The sequence below is a fragment of the Epinephelus fuscoguttatus genome, linkage group LG2, assembly GCF_011397635.1.
Source record: "Epinephelus fuscoguttatus linkage group LG2, E.fuscoguttatus.final_Chr_v1".
In the NCBI taxonomy this organism is placed as follows: Eukaryota; Metazoa; Chordata; class Actinopteri; order Perciformes; family Serranidae; genus Epinephelus; species Epinephelus fuscoguttatus.
This window is the reverse complement of record NC_064753.1, coordinates 20551200-20566720: the sequence shown is the minus strand read 5'-3', so window position 1 is coordinate 20566720 and position 15521 is coordinate 20551200. Positions and strand designations below refer to the sequence as shown.

Here is a 15521-nt window from a genome sequence, read left to right as displayed (position 1 = left end):
TTAAAAAAAGTTGTCTCTCTCAAAAGCTATGGTATATTGCACACTGTCAACATGCGGAAAAGAGGAGAAGGGGATCTGCAGAATGACATCAGCATTAACCCTTAAGGTTAATGGCCAACTCCACCACCTCAGCCACTGCTCCCACTCCAAGTTATAATCTCAGCCTCCTCACTGGGTTCATCTGTTTCCTCTGTCTCCCTCTCATTGATACAGGTCATGGCTCACTTCCCCAGCTGACTGGAAATGTCAGTGAAGTGCTCGTCAGTTCTCTGCTTCAGAGTTGTTACCTGAGCTCCCAGACACTCCCTCGAGTCTACCAGCACTATGGCCCGTCACCCATTCAGCCATTGTCAGCAGAGATGCAGATTCTACTCACAGTATACTACCTTGTTCAGCTAGGTCAGTGTAAAACCTTCTTCTTGCATAAAGTCTTCAATCACACACAGTCAGTAGGACTGCAGAGAGGAGGCAAGTCATTGACCTTTGAATGATATCAGTGCAGTGTCCCATAATGACCACTGGGTGGCAGACAGGACAACAGTTATGAACTAGAATGCTGCATGTTCAAAAGCTGACGCTACACTGCAATGCTGGCTCTAAATGTTGAATAATACAATTAATGTATGAATGATGTGGAATAATTTATGATATAAAAGTTTTTATGGAAAATGGATGCCACACTGAATTGCTGGTTTTAATGTGTAAGAATAAGGTAAAGTGATAGGAATAGTTGAAAAGGTTATAATGGGTCTAATTAGCATGAATGCCATTGAAAAGTTGCATGATATCAATACTGTGGAATATATTAAGTATTTTTGAAAAGCTGGTGCAACACTGAAATGTTGACTTAAATTTGTAGGAATAAGATGAATCAGTAGGACTAGATTGAAACGTCGAAGCAGGTCAAAGTAATATGAATGTTACTGAAAAGTTAAATGATATTAATACTGTCAAATAATTTAAGATTTGTGTAGAGGCTTACACTACACTGAATTGCTGGTGCAAATGTGTTAGAATAAGGTGAAGTAATAGAGAGGAATAGCTGAAAAAGTGGGAATGGCTCTAATTAGTATAAATGTCATTGAAAAGTTAAGTGATAGCCATAATGTATTAAAAGATGTGGACCTCAGTTGCTGGCCTTAAAAGGTCAATAATGTCCATGATGTTTTAAAGATATGGACCACTGTAAGGTTTGACTTGAGCTTCTAGCTAAAAGTATGAATAAGTGGAAAATACATGAAAATGCTTTTCAAAAGACTGAAATTTTCTGAAAGTCTTGTTCATTTGTCTGTGTGTGACAAACTGTACTTAATAGCTGATCTAAATCACCTGTGTGTCTTCAACTGTGATCAAAGGTTAGATTGGTGAGTGAGTCCTGGGTCAAACAGTCAACTTCAGAGAAATTTAGCTGAAGCACACATTACATCTCAGTCTGTCCCGCAGCGATGAAAGGTTGCCCTGGTAATGCTAACTCCTAAGTGAACCCATTGAACTGGGTCAGGTTGTTAATCCTATACAAATTTGAATAGGGAAAATTTCTTATAAAATGGTGATAAAGTGGTTTTGGAAAGTTTCTACATTGAAAATGTGAATCAAACTCAGGTCTTCTCACTCTTGCTATTAGTCCTCTAAATAGAAACATATTTCATAAAAAGCTACTGGCACTTACTTGTTTCTTTCTCTCTCACCTATATTCACCCAAGGTCCTGACCAGGTGCCCCTGATAGAGGATTTGGAGCAGATATTCATGAGGTCATGGAGGGAGTCCCACCTCAGCGAGATCAGACAGTACCAGCAGCCTCAAACACCGGCCACCCAAGGGAGGCACTATGGCATAGAGGTAAGACAGGGTTTCTTAGAATTGTCCTGTTGGCAAATGTTTGAGTCTTAGAAAAAAATAACTTGACAGAAAGTTTAGAATTCAAATAAGCAAACACATTTACAAGTGAAATTTATGCCCCAGGGCATAGCCGTACACATTACCAATTCACACCTTTTAACATCACAGAAAGCGCTACTCTCTTCCCATCTAGCTTAACATGCAGCCATCTTCTTGCAGCATATTGCAGAAACAAAAACTGATGACAAGGCAGAGTAGACTTAATAAATGCACAAATTGCTCATCTTTTTCTACTCTGTCTCCAGACCCAATCCACCCTGCCTGGACTCCCCCAGCATCTCTCCCTACCTCCCCATAGCCAACAACCCCTGACCCCCAGCCAGCTTCCTTGGCTCGCCCAGCTGGCTGCGTCGTCCTGTGGAGAGGGCGTGGTGGTGTTAGGGGAGCAGATTGGATCTTTGGCTCAAGGCCTCCAGCAAACATTTAGCAGGTTAATGGAAGGACGGCTTGAAAACACCAACTATGTGGTGATTATTGTCACTGCACCAGGACAGGAAACACAGTCCTGTGTGGTAGTCACAGGTAGGAGTTGTGTTTTTTTATGTATGTGCGAATGTTGTGAAATTGTCCTGAACATTAAACTAAAAGAATAAAGCAGATTTTAATTCAGTGTATTTTTATGTGTGTATCAGGTAAACACCAGTGTCGTGCCTTGGCAGAAAATATGTTCTCACCCAGTGAAGGTCTGAAAGAAATCAACCACCAGCTCTCCACTGGTGTTGCCCAGGAACTCATCCACTATTGCAACTCCCTAGGACAAGGTCCGTCTGCCCTTTTTACATGCACATTTGTGTGTGCAGTGCAGGCATACTGTTGTGTGTTTTATTCATAGTTTACCAACATCTAGTGTTCCTCTCTGTTTCTCAGATGGTGATTTGGATTCCCTGCTGGATAATGCCACTGTGGACAGCAACGAGCCATCTCCCTTATCCAGTAGTCAGGAATCAGCTGAAGAGAGGAGCCTTAAAACCACACACAGTCCTAAAGACACAAGCAGTCCAAAGGATTCACACACACAGTCAAAAGACTCGCCCAGCCCTAAAGAGAGAGCTTTAAGTGCCAAAGACACCTGTTCAGGTGAGACACAGACAGCTTGATGTGTACATTGTGTATGAATGCATTTGTTTACCTCACCTTAGTGTGAAAATGCTTCAGGCAGATGTCATCCATTAAGAGTCAGACAATCAATTATTGACTCAAAATTAGGCTGTCCTATTTCCACATTGACAAAACCATGATGAATCTATTCTGTTGTATCTTTTACTGCATCAATTTTATCTTGGCCAGACCACAGCATGCAAGGCCAGCCCTATAAATGCAAAGGTCTGTCCATCACTGAGGGAGTGAGGGAGTGACTGATTGAATGATGTGTATTGTGTATTGCTTTTCAGTCATTACTGAGATGAAAGATTCGCAACAACAATGCACATGTGCCTCATAAGCAACATTGCTGTATTTATTTATTTTATTTAAGTGGTTCAGTGATTATTGGAGCTTTGAGAACTTTTATCATATCAAGTCTATTATCTGTGTTGTTTGTAAAATGTGTGTCAAGATAGATGCCTCATCTACTGCAAACCAAATCTACTTCCGAGTAAAAGTAAAGTAATCTTACCCTGTACAGGTTCTGCCAGGTTAATTCATACTGTATCCTATGTTTGAACTAATTTCCTAAGTTGAGAACTTTGATTTGCTTTAAGACATGGAAGAGTAGTCTGCATGTATTTTCAAATTCTTTACTCCTTTTGCCAGTAACTGTGCACAGCTGATATCAGGACATTCGTTATATGTGAAACAAATCTTTTGTTGAATATGATAAGAATTTGTGTTTTTTTGTGTAGAATACTCCGTAGAGTGGCGTGTGGTTCGTCCCATTCAGCTGGCAGTAGCCAGAAAGCTGCTGTCCCACGTTTGTGCCATCGCAGACTCCAGCACACAGAACCTGGATCTTGGTTCTTTTGACAGGGTCAGCTTCCTCATCCTGGTACCGCCCTCTGAGGTCACATTTCAGCAGACTGTTCTCCACCTCTGGAGCTCTGGTTAGTTACATGTCTTTTATTTGTGTCGCCTTAAAAGGAAAGACAAGAAGAATCTTTTTAATTTGTGTGTATGTCCACAACATGATAGGTTTTTATGTTGACCCTCTTTTTCTTTGGCTGCGTACCTCAGGTGTCCTTCAGGAGCTTGGAGGATCAGACCAGGAGTGTGGGTCTCAGCGGGAGGCTGAGCGTTATGTGGTCAAGATGGATCAGAGCGCTCAGGCACGAATTGACAGCCTAATCCAGGAAGCACAAAGCAACTCCTACACACTCTACATCCTGGTCCATGACCACGCCCACTGGGACATCAACAGGTGTGTGTTTGGTGTGTGAGAATGAGGAAGAGATCAGACAATCACTCCATTCACTTTTTATCGTTCATCAAAGCATCCTGGCACAACAAAACCATCAACTAAGCAATGAGGCATGTATTCTTTCTTTTTCTGACTCTCTGTCACTTTCTCTCATTCAGTGCACCCCGCAGCAGCTCAGACAGTGATTTGGGTCTGGTGGACCAGCTGTTAAACTCCCGACACGTCAGAGACGCTCCAAACGTCCTAATTCTGCACGTCACCTCCTTCCCCTTCGCTCTGCAGACACAGTTTACCCGCATCAGCCCGTACAACGAGATCCACTGGCCCTCTGCATACAGTAACGTAAGATGGAAGTCTGTGTGTGATAAACACTCTGTATTCAACACACACTGATGACTTATATCTAGAAGTTGACAAAAAATGATTGGGAGTGTACACCTGTGACATTGTGTGTTTGTGTGTGTGTGCAGGATGTGGACCTGTATCATGAGAAGACGCGCTATTTTGGTGTGTCAGAGCTCTTAGAGTCGACCCGTTCAGGTAGCAGCCTGCCTCTGATGCGATATGATTCCTCCTTTGAAAGCATGGCATCTGCCCTGGAAGAAAGGTAGCACAACACATACATGCTTAGTCTACTCAAATATCCTATTCCTAACAAGCAAGATTGAATTACTTGCAGGCCTACATGATTAACAGAGAAAGAATCCCTAACAACCTCTCCGTCCCAGGTTTCCCAAGCTGCACAGTGCTGTGATCCGGACTACAGTTTTGATCCAGCACTACTGTGTGGCTCTGATGGCTACATCTGGCAGAATCGGCAGCTCCCACAATCTCCACAAACACACCTCTGTGGAGACCCTAGAGATCGTGCAATCACTGCTCACTGCTGCCCAGCAATGTCCCGCCCACCATGGTCACATGGTCCTGCTGAGGATCCCGTCTTTGGCTCTGGCAGCATGGGCCCACCGACGGCTGTCCAGAGTGAGGAGGCAGCTGGGTCTGGAGGAGAGTTTTGAAATCATACTCGGGAATCCAAATCAAGCTTTAAATATTGGACAGAGCTTCACTGATCAGCTCAAGGTGGAGTAGTAGTTCCTAATATCATAAAACACAGGATATATGAGTTTATAGATGGACGAGCTTACAAGTAGAGAAACTTACTGACTGTGAAAATTGTATGTGTTCTGTATTTGTGTGTCCTGCAGACATGGCTGAAGATCCAGGATGCTGACTGGGTTCCTAGGACATACCTGGAGCTAGAGGCCCTTCCCTGCATCTTGATCCTGTCAGGAGCAGAGCCACTGGGGGAATCACTGCCCAGGTACACACACTGAGCTCCTAACTTCTGACCTAAAACACTGACCCTTTGTCCCCAACCCTCGATGTACTACAGTTTCACCGCCAAGTGTTAACTTTATAGGAATGAAAATAGGTTTGATGTGTAACATTGAGACTTGCAAACTGGAGTTAAAACAGTGAATTCATTCTCTCCACAGGTCACTGAAGTATTGTGATCTCAGAGTGGTAAGCTGCTCCTACCTTCAGCGAACCACACTTGAACAAGAGTTAGGACTAGCTGCTTATCTAGTGAGGGCAGAGTCACGACCCCCACACAACCCTGGACCAGGAAGTGACCTGCTGGAGAGTGATGCAGAGAAACTCAGCAGCACTGACAATGAGGAGGAGGAGGGACAGGAGAATGGTGAGATGAGATGCACATGAACTGTTCTTTGAGATTCAAAAATTCGTTTAATGTTCATACTCTGAAGGGATAGCTCAATTGATTGTTTTCTTACTCTATTTTTCTTCCTTTCATTTCCAGGGGACTCCCCTCTGTCATGCAGTCAGCCGCTCCAGCAGTCAGACAGTGGTGCTGTAGATCCCTTCCCTGCCCAAAGCACCACCTCTCCAAATGTCCAGAAAGGGACCATCGACACCACACCATCTTCCTCACAATCACAGACTCAACTTCAACCACTGGCCCCGTTTCAGCCTTTTCCATATCCTCAGCCTGCGCTACACCAACAAATCCAACTTCAAGCGCAGAGTTATTCCCAGGCCCAACCGATCTCCCAGCTACAGCCACAACCCCAGAATCCAAATCAGCTATTACCGCAAACAAGTTCCCAACCTTACGCTCAAACACTCCCCCATCATCAGTCCCTCTCCCAGATGCAGATGCCTCACCCTCAACCTCAGCCTCCTCCCCCTCCCCAGTCTCGTCGCCAACACTCCAAATCCACCTCCTCTGGCTCCTTGTCCCCGCGAGCCTCCTCTCCTCATCTGAGCTGCTCCTGGGCACGTGGAGTGAGTCGCCCACCTTCTGTGCTCCTCCCTCGTGCCCTGTACGATATTATCACAGCCAGTGACAGCAGCGGGCTTCCACGATGTACCTCATTCCTGCCACACATGTCTGTCGCGTGGGCAAGCAGCTTCAGGTAAAACCGATTTAAATGTGAATGGTACCCAACCCTGATCATATGAATCAAACTCTGAACAGTGGGCTTGATGTAGTAAGCTGAATTAGTACATCTTGATCCATCATAGGGGGATTTTGTAACTGTGTCTTTTGTGTGCAGGCCCTTGCTGAGTAAGATGATGACATGTACAGAGCAGTCACTGTACTATCGCCAGTGGACAGTCCCCCGCTCCTACCACATGGACAGCAGCAATCGCACTGAAGGACGAAGTGACAACTTTCACCCTCGCAGACTGCTGCTCAGTGGACCCCCACAGGTAATTTCTTCTTATCTCTATCTTTTGTTCAATCTCATGCCATGCTGTATGTTTACAATAATGTCCCTTTGTTTTTTCTATGGTCAGGTGGGTAAGACAGGAGCGTACCTGCACTTCCTGGGTATTCTGTCTCGGATGCTGATCAGGCTGATGGAGGTGGATATCTACGATGAAGAAGAGATCAACTACAGTCAGTACCTAACAGTATTCTAGTGTATCTAGGATTTTGTCAGAATGCATCCAGAATAGGCGTGCTGTAGAAGTTGGTGTTTCTGGTGTTGCAGTGTTCAGGCACACACCGATTACATTACTGCCACGAGGTAATTAATCTGTGTGAAAATCGGCATCCCTAGTCCAGAATAGGTTCTGATGTTAAATATTCACGAGCTGTAAACTCCTGTGTAATGCATTCACTTGTAATGTGTTTATTTAGGTGCACAGGCGGAGGGGGTGCAGTACCACCCACCCAGTGCTTCCTGGCCCAATCCAGACATTCTGAGGACAATGCCCTTTGACTATACCATCCATGACCCCAAATATGATGACATCAGCTCTGTCTACAACCCTGGATATAAACCCAGCACTGAGGGTAGGCACAGTCAGAAAATAGACGTCAGTAATTTAACACACAGCCAATTATGTTCACAGAACATTCATCTTGTAAAACAAATCATCAGAAGTAACCCGTAAATTATGCTATTGTTGTTTGCCCCTGTTGTCTCTCCAAGGAAACCCTGTGCGCCAGGAGGATGTTTACCTACGTCGGCGGACATCTAGGATCAAGCTGTCTAAATACGCAGCCTACAACACCTACCACCACTGTGAACAGTGTCATCAGTACTTGGGCTTCAACCCCAGATACCAGGTCAGTAGAACACAACAAACACACACAGACAATCTCACACACTGCTTTTGAAGTGTAAATGTCACAGGTGATAATGTATGTACTCTCTAATGTTATATTCAGATGTATGAGTCAACACTGCATGCCTTCACATTCACCCATCTACTGCTCGGGGAAGAGATCCAGCTCTACTTTATCATCCCAAAGTCTAAAGAGCACTACTTCAGCTTCAGCCAACCGGGAGGTCAGCTGGAGAGCATGCGGCTGCCTCTCACCTCTGATTGGGTGAGTCCTTCCTGAGTGGAACCTAAATGACTGAACCTTAAATACTAGCATTACTAACTGTTAAAAACAGCCACACTCAGAGGCTGATAGTTGTAGAGAGAGGGGTGAGATAACCGCTTAAATTTGGGGAGAAGGGAGCTAAATTTCATACAGTGTCTCTGTCACTAGCAGTCTTAGTGTAACACACAAGACAGTGACAGAAACAGTTGTGTAACATATGTCAAAAGAGCACGAGAGCGAACTTCAAACCCATCTTAGTTTCTCAACTCCACACAGCTGGCCAGTTGCTGCATGGTGTGAGTGTGAATGTTGGATTGTCGGTTTTAGGAACTTGCAGAAATTGTTAGATGCAGCCCCTCAAATTGCGACATCAGGTGGTGGTGCTAAGATTGTCCTGTTACTGCTAATCTTACAATATAGAAAACATGTATAGAAATGTTAAAAATAAAAAATTAAACTAGATAAAAAGTGATGTGTATCATTGATTGACCCTTCCTCACATAACAAAAGAAGACTGATGTTATGAAATATTTAAATTCTAGTTTAGAAAGAGTCTGTGTTTTGGTTAATCCCTTTTAGGTACAGATGCACATACCTCAACACATTAGAGGTGATTTGCAGGTTAACCACAGTGTAACATCCTTGAGCTCCACTAGGTGGTGCTACAGGCTAGACTATGCCTTAAATTGTTCTTATGGGAAATGGATTGCCGTAGCCCATTGGTTGGTTAAAAAAATATGTGCAGAGCAGATTTCTGTTTGAGAGGATATTTTGTAAATTTAGTAAAGATCTAAAATCACAACCTCTGACCAGCACACCAGCCAGATAACATCTGAACACATTTTATCATTGTTGATACTACTTAAATGTTTTCATTATTCATTTCACCTTCCCCAGAGCCCAGACTGTATCAAGAGTCCAATCTTCACCCCAACCACCGGTCGTCATGAGCATGGTCTGTTTAACCTGTACCACGCTATGGATGGAGCCTCACATCTGCATATCCTGGTGGTCAAAGAGTATGAGATGGCTGTGTATAAGAAGTACTGGCCCAATCACATCATGCTTGTGCTGCCCACTGTCTTCAACGGAGCTGGAATAGGTATTTTACTATAACTGCCGTTAGAGCCCTATGTAGGGACTAGGGATGCACCAGGATCTGAATACGTTAATCAGGAAAGCACAGATAATTTGGTAGAAACAGATAATAATTCTACCCGAAGTTGCTTGATATTATCTGGGAATAAATTTTTTTTAGTAAATTTTATTAGAAATTTTATTTCATAGGTTTTTATTACAGGCATGCTTAGCAGTTACACTGACTCATACAGTACTGAAAAGTCGGTATCAATAGTCTTCATACTGTCTTTATACCACCTTTATAACCTCTTCCCGTTCTTCTGCAGGTGCTGCCCACTTCCTGATTAAAGAGCTGTCGTATCACAACTTGGAGCTGGAGCGCAGTCGGCGTTTAGAGGGAGGGGGTCCGGCAGGCGATGTATGGCCCTTCATCATCCTGGCAGATGACTCCTGTGTTATGTGGAACACAGTTGACCTCGACGCACGCAAGTACATACAAACAATATTTATATGAAAAACTGTGTTGGATGAAATGACTGTCGCCTTTATTAGAAGTAAGGATTTGCTAATTAATTATTTGAGTAGATTTTGATATAGTTTCTGTTTCCTTTCTGCTGTCGTTAGTGGTCCAGCGGAGCACACTGTGTCACTGAAGCAGATCTTACAGCACATGGAGGCCTGTCCAGACCTGGCCCACTTCGGACTGTGCGGGATCAGGAAGTGGAGCAGCCGTGGATTTGCAGGTTAGGGGTCGTGATGTCAGCAACTTGAAAAAGTCAAGAATCATAGTCAGACTGTATTTTCAGTCTTTGTAAATACTAATCAAATTGACTTAACTTGACTTATTTTAACAAACTACAATCTCAAAATATTGCAGTACAGTGTAATGACACACACAATGGAACAGTATAAGCTCTACAAACATAGTACAGTAAGTATTGTAAGGCTGTTGTATTGGACTGCAGAGGATACTTCAAAATAATGAGCCACTCCTATGTGTGCTCATTAAGTTGCTATGCAACATTCAGGGCAGATTGTGCTTTCTGTAGATGCCTCATGTCTCGACTGTGGATACAAATTGTTACGATCCCATCTTTTCAGTGTAAGCTTGTTTACCTTAAAGATTTTACAAATATCATTTTAAAGCATAATTACTGTATGTCTGGCTATATCTCAGGTCTTTCAGGTCCCCCTCCAGATACGTTTTCATGTGAAATACTCTGTTATGATTAATATTTTGAAACATGGTCTCCCATATGAAAAGGTTTTATTTTAAAAGGATAAAGGGTCTGGAAGCAGGTCCACTCTTTCTCCCTCATGCAGAAAATTCTGAATGAAAATTCTTTTGGTAAAAGAGCAGCGCTCATTAAGATGGCTAACACTAACATTAGAGGGAACATAGGAGGGATACGTTTTAACCTCAGTCAGAGCCAGACTCTAATGAGGAGTCTGTTGTGCACCAACATGCATTTATTTTGATCCTTCCAGGTCATAAACAGAGCGAGCCCTTCTCCAGAGGTCAGCTTCATGACTTTCTACTCCTCAATGTCGACCGGAGCCAGAATGTCCAGTACGACCAAAACCGCTTCACCTGTCACGATGTGGACTTCACCCTGAGGCTACACAGTGCCGGGTTGCTTGTGTGCCGGTTTAACAGCTTCAGTGTCATGAAGAAGCAGATCGCCATAGGAGGATACAGGACGTTTATTATCAAGACCAAGGTAAATGCTGAAAACACACAACAACATGACCACGTATCTCTCAAGGAGCAGAATAAAGACGCAGATTTGTAGAATACTTGATGATTATTACTTTATGAATGCCACATTTGCAGCTACACAGGAACAAAAAGAAATCTATAAAAATATTGAATTTGACTATAGGCTATACTATGTTTGGAAACTGATACATTGTCGACTAATCAATCTAAATATGAATTTATGTAAGTATGTATCAGTTAATGAAAGATATTTTAGTCACAAAACTTAATGGCAACAAAGGTTATTAAACAAAAGTTTGAAATGTCTCCAGATGACAGATGTTCCCACCTCAGTGGGGCCCTCGCAGTACATCTGTGCCCCGGACAGCAAGCACCTTTTCTTGGCGACACCAGCTCAGCTCCTCCTGGAAAAGTACCTTCAACACACCAGCCAGAAGCTGTTTCCCCTCAGCACCAAGAACTACACACACCCTGTACTTTCTGTGGACTGTTATCTTAATCTGGGACCTGAGGTACACACACACACACACACACACACACACACACACACACACACACACTTAGAATTATTGTCTGTTTGTTCATGATAAATGATTAACCTCTGAACAGATGTATAGGTTCTTATACCCATACATTCCAGTGGTCACCCTCTTCTTGCTTCCTGCAGGTGACGGTGTGTTTCGTGAGTTCCAGACCTCACTCAGTCAACATCAGCACCACAGGCCTGCTGTTCAGCGGCCTTCTTCTCTGTTTCACAGACTCCTTTGTGACTCCTGGGTTCCTCAAGAAGTTCACCTTTCTCAAAGGTACAAACACAGACCAAATAAAGACAATGAAAACATATACTGGTATGTGTGTTAAGGCCCAGACACACCAAACTGACTTTAAAGAACTAGCAGCAATGAAAGCCAACTGTCAGGTTAGGTTGCCTGTGTCTAGGCCAAAAAGTTGCACATGAACACACCACAAAGACCATTGCTGACAGCCAACCAGCATGTAGGTTCTGCGACTGCAGAAAAGGAGATAACTCTCCACACCAGCAGACAGCCAGTGAACAATAACACAAACCATCAGGAAACATTTCTGTTAGAGAGCTCAGTGGCTAAAAAGTTTTTATTTATACCTTACATTATGTTATGATCTCACTCTATCTTGACTTTACTGTTTGTTTATTGTACTCACTTTAGTTTCTCTTCTCCTGCATTGAACTGCACGCAGCAGCGTGCTCTGCTGTCCCCACCATTGATCCAAATTTTGAATGTTGATTCAACATGTTGAATCGGCTAAAATAAAGCCAACAAGGGTCAAAGCTGTGGGACACCACCAAGACTTGGGTAACGGATGTTCTACAGCCCAATATTGACTTGACTCGATGTGTCAGGGCCCTTACAGATGGTGCATATGCAATAATGTATTGTAAAGAGCAAGCTATAATTCTTGAATCTCATTCTGAATTTCGAAAAGAGCTACATGCAACGTTTAAGTCAGAAAAACACACATCGAAGCCCCTGTGGACAAGTGGCTGAGAGGCATTACCATAACTGCAGTGTCATCGGATCAGTTCCAGCCAACGACCCCCACTGTCTATTCAATTAAGTCAGAAAATTATTTGATTAAGTCACTATGTCCCTCCCTTCTGTGTACTTCCCTCCAGGTGCGACTCTGTGTGTCATCAGTGCAGACCGTAGCTCCTTGAGGCAGACGGTGGGCAGGCTGGAGCTGGAGGAGGAGTGGAGGTTCAGGCTCAGCGATGAGTTCCAGACTGCCAACGCCAAGGAGGACCGACCGCTCTTCTTCCTGACAGGGAAACATATTTGACTGAAACACACGGATACAGTGAGCTGCAACAAGTCACAGTCAGGACTGAAATCACTTAAATTGCCAAAGAGAAAAAATATAGTGTTTTTGTAGCATGACACTACGCACTAACATGACGTGACATGGCCAAGGAAACAAGGAAATAATTTTGCAATTTTTTTTTTTTTGTTATGTGGACTTTATTGAGTCGTGGTTTATCTGAGTTAGCAAAAGATTGTTTACCATTATTGTGGTTAATGCACCACTTCATAAATCACTTTCACAGTAACCTTAGAAGAGTCATCTTTTTGATCCACTACAGTTGGTATTCTTGAATTTATTTTGTTTGGATTGTACATTGTAGAGAAATGTAGTGATAAATAGTAAAATTGTAAAAGAAAAAAAAAATCCTCTTGATCAAAACACAAAATCTTGATTGTATTTTTGAAGGAGGGGATGTAAACAAAACTGGAAATGATAAACTGCTTTTGTATTTTATTTGTGTTTGCAGTTTCAGCTGTGTTCACGTTTGTGTTGCAATCTCACAGTGTCCTGCACACCACCTTGTGAATATGAGAAGCTTTTAAAAAAGGGTCGACACAATCATTTGTGTGCAATGGTAGCCGATTTTTGGCAACAAACGTTTTAATTGGGTGATTTTTGTAGAAGTTTGTTTTGCATGTGTCTTTTTACATATTGAAATTCTGTATTTTGAATATATTTTTGTCAGATTGGCATTTTGTAAAAAAAAAAATGAAAGAGAAAAAAAAGTACTTATCCACTGTGTGTACAAGTAACAGTGTTGTGTTTGGATGTTCAACATTTGCTATGCTTTATGCCCTGTAGCCTGTACGATGACTTTATTTGTAACTGCTGAAGTAACACAAATCCACTGTGTTGGAAGCATTTTGCAATGTACAGTTTTGTATGCCTTTAATTGTATAAATGTACAGACATTTTGAATTTCTTGTGTGTGTGTGTTTGTTTGTCCCTCAGTCTGGACTTTAACTGTAACTTAAAACTCAAAAACAGGGCATAAACAAAGTTGATGTGTGCTCCAAGTAATATTTTACAGACTTCATGCAAATATAGTATTTAAGTACTGTATGTAAAAGAAAAAATAATAATTGATGCGTTATTGACTGTATAATGTTACTTTTGTACGTTACCAATGGCACCATTCTGCAATCTATGATTGTTTGCTGGACTTTGTGTATGTGGACACAGTGGCGTCAGATGGGCACACGGACCAGACATAGAGTCCAGCAGCACTGGACCCTCTCACATTTCCTCCAAGTACTCCATTCCAAGAACACGCTTGTTGATAAATTTAGTCTAAAACACACACTGCATGTCGCAAAGTACCAGCTTCTCAAGTTAAGAGTCAAGGACTCATCCAGAGCTAACCAGAAGAACATTTACCATCTTGAAGAGATTTAACCAGTATTAAGAGAACAGGAACCTCAGATCGCACTCTGCGTCTGTCAAGACATGGAGCCATGACCCTCGAGGAAGAGCAAGACTTCAGCAGCCACAGTGGGGATGACAGCCTCAACGACAGCTGGTCCTGGGTAACTAAAATAATATGTACTGTATGTTTAACAGTTTTGTGTCAGTAAGGGTTAAAGGGGAACATCACCTGCATTAAGAATTCTGATACGTTATTTCCAGCCTAGGAATATTTGTGAACATGAGTTACTCTCTTAAACCCAGAAACGAGAAGGAAGTCCTCAAACTTGTGATGTCATAGGGTATAAAGTCTGGAGTAGCTCCATAGACAATAAATGGGAGACTGATTTTGTGGACACAAAATGTTTGTTTTCTATTTTATGCCAAATGAGCTTTGTATTGGACATGGAAATGTACAGGAAAACAGGAAATGTACCCATACTGTATACTCAGATCGTTCCCCTGGGTGCTCTCAGTGTCATCTAGAACACAATTACCACAATTACCAATGGAACAGCTCCACATTTTATACTTGATGACATCACAAATTTGAGTTTTAGCCTACTTTTTCCATTGGGAGAGCTGTCCATGTTTACTATTATTTTCGGACTGTCTTAGAAGACAAAAACTACACCGAGAAGGCGATCAAACATTAATATCTAGAGGAAGTAAAAGTCGTGAGAAGGTTTCCGTAGGTGAACCTAAGGAAGGATCATTATGAATTTTCAAATTGAGCACAGTTCTCCTTTAATTGTTTTAATCAATAACTAGAATTAAATATTAAAATTAGTTTTTTTAAGAGTACATCTCTAGGAAGATTGCATCAATGGTCGGTAGCTGTGTTTCTACTAAAAGCAGAAAGAAAACAGCTTCTAAAATGCCAAGACTAGAAGTGACCAGCAGCAGGGAGAATACGAGTGTATGGTGGAAAACACTGAGCTGACTTAGCTAAAAAAAAAAAAAAAAGCTCTATAGAAAAAAGTGGAAGCATTTCAAAGGAAATTCTAATGGAAATGATTTAATATTGAGAGGAGATTGGTTCGAGAAGTGCACTGCAACTTCTGACTGAGACAATCTCATCAAGACATTGACATAAAGGCGTGTTTGCAGACAGAAAGGGACCACCTGACCAGTCAGAGGGTCCTCTCTACGCTGTGTCCTCATAAACACTGTGATCAAATGACACGCTCATTCCGTGCTGGTGTGTTTATATTCCCGAGAGAGAGTGTGTGTCTCTGTTTATGTCCTTCTCGTGTACCTTACAGTCAGTTCTCAGTGAGCGTGCTGATTCACAGAGTATGTGCACTTTTGTTTGTGTGCGGTAGAACCATGTGCTAGATCAACAGCTCATATCTCA

The 15521-nt window shown here is 42.4% G+C and overlaps 2 protein-coding genes across 4 annotated transcripts in view; both read left to right on the top strand.

Moving 5' to 3' along the window:
- Positions 1 to 13625, top strand: part of greb1 (growth regulating estrogen receptor binding 1) — a 28535-nt gene extending 14910 nt beyond the window's left edge. The window contains exons 10-34 of the mRNA XM_049562422.1: positions 214 to 399; positions 1704 to 1840; positions 2146 to 2422; positions 2533 to 2661; positions 2768 to 2977; positions 3742 to 3939; positions 4070 to 4253; positions 4412 to 4595; positions 4724 to 4860; positions 4982 to 5333; positions 5459 to 5574; positions 5750 to 5955; positions 6076 to 6691; positions 6833 to 6989; positions 7077 to 7179; positions 7423 to 7578; positions 7718 to 7854; positions 7957 to 8118; positions 9016 to 9220; positions 9525 to 9687; positions 9823 to 9941; positions 10687 to 10919; positions 11230 to 11430; positions 11586 to 11724; positions 12573 to 13625. Of these exons, the coding sequence (XP_049418379.1) occupies positions 214 to 399; positions 1704 to 1840; positions 2146 to 2422; positions 2533 to 2661; positions 2768 to 2977; positions 3742 to 3939; positions 4070 to 4253; positions 4412 to 4595; positions 4724 to 4860; positions 4982 to 5333; positions 5459 to 5574; positions 5750 to 5955; positions 6076 to 6691; positions 6833 to 6989; positions 7077 to 7179; positions 7423 to 7578; positions 7718 to 7854; positions 7957 to 8118; positions 9016 to 9220; positions 9525 to 9687; positions 9823 to 9941; positions 10687 to 10919; positions 11230 to 11430; positions 11586 to 11724; positions 12573 to 12736 (4871 nt within the window). The 3' untranslated portion in view covers positions 12737 to 13625. The remainder of the gene's footprint in view (positions 1 to 213; positions 400 to 1703; positions 1841 to 2145; positions 2423 to 2532; positions 2662 to 2767; positions 2978 to 3741; positions 3940 to 4069; positions 4254 to 4411; positions 4596 to 4723; positions 4861 to 4981; positions 5334 to 5458; positions 5575 to 5749; positions 5956 to 6075; positions 6692 to 6832; positions 6990 to 7076; positions 7180 to 7422; positions 7579 to 7717; positions 7855 to 7956; positions 8119 to 9015; positions 9221 to 9524; positions 9688 to 9822; positions 9942 to 10686; positions 10920 to 11229; positions 11431 to 11585; positions 11725 to 12572) is intronic.
- A 437-nt stretch (positions 13626 to 14062) lies between these two features.
- lpin1a (lipin 1a) overlaps positions 14063 to 15521 on the top strand; it is a 35573-nt gene continuing 34114 nt past the window's right edge. For all 3 annotated transcript variants that reach the window (XM_049597978.1, XM_049597962.1, XM_049597953.1), the window contains exon 1: positions 14063 to 14286. In XM_049597978.1, the coding sequence (XP_049453935.1) occupies positions 14215 to 14286 (72 nt within the window). In that variant the 5' untranslated portion in view covers positions 14063 to 14214. The remainder of the gene's footprint in view (positions 14287 to 15521) is intronic.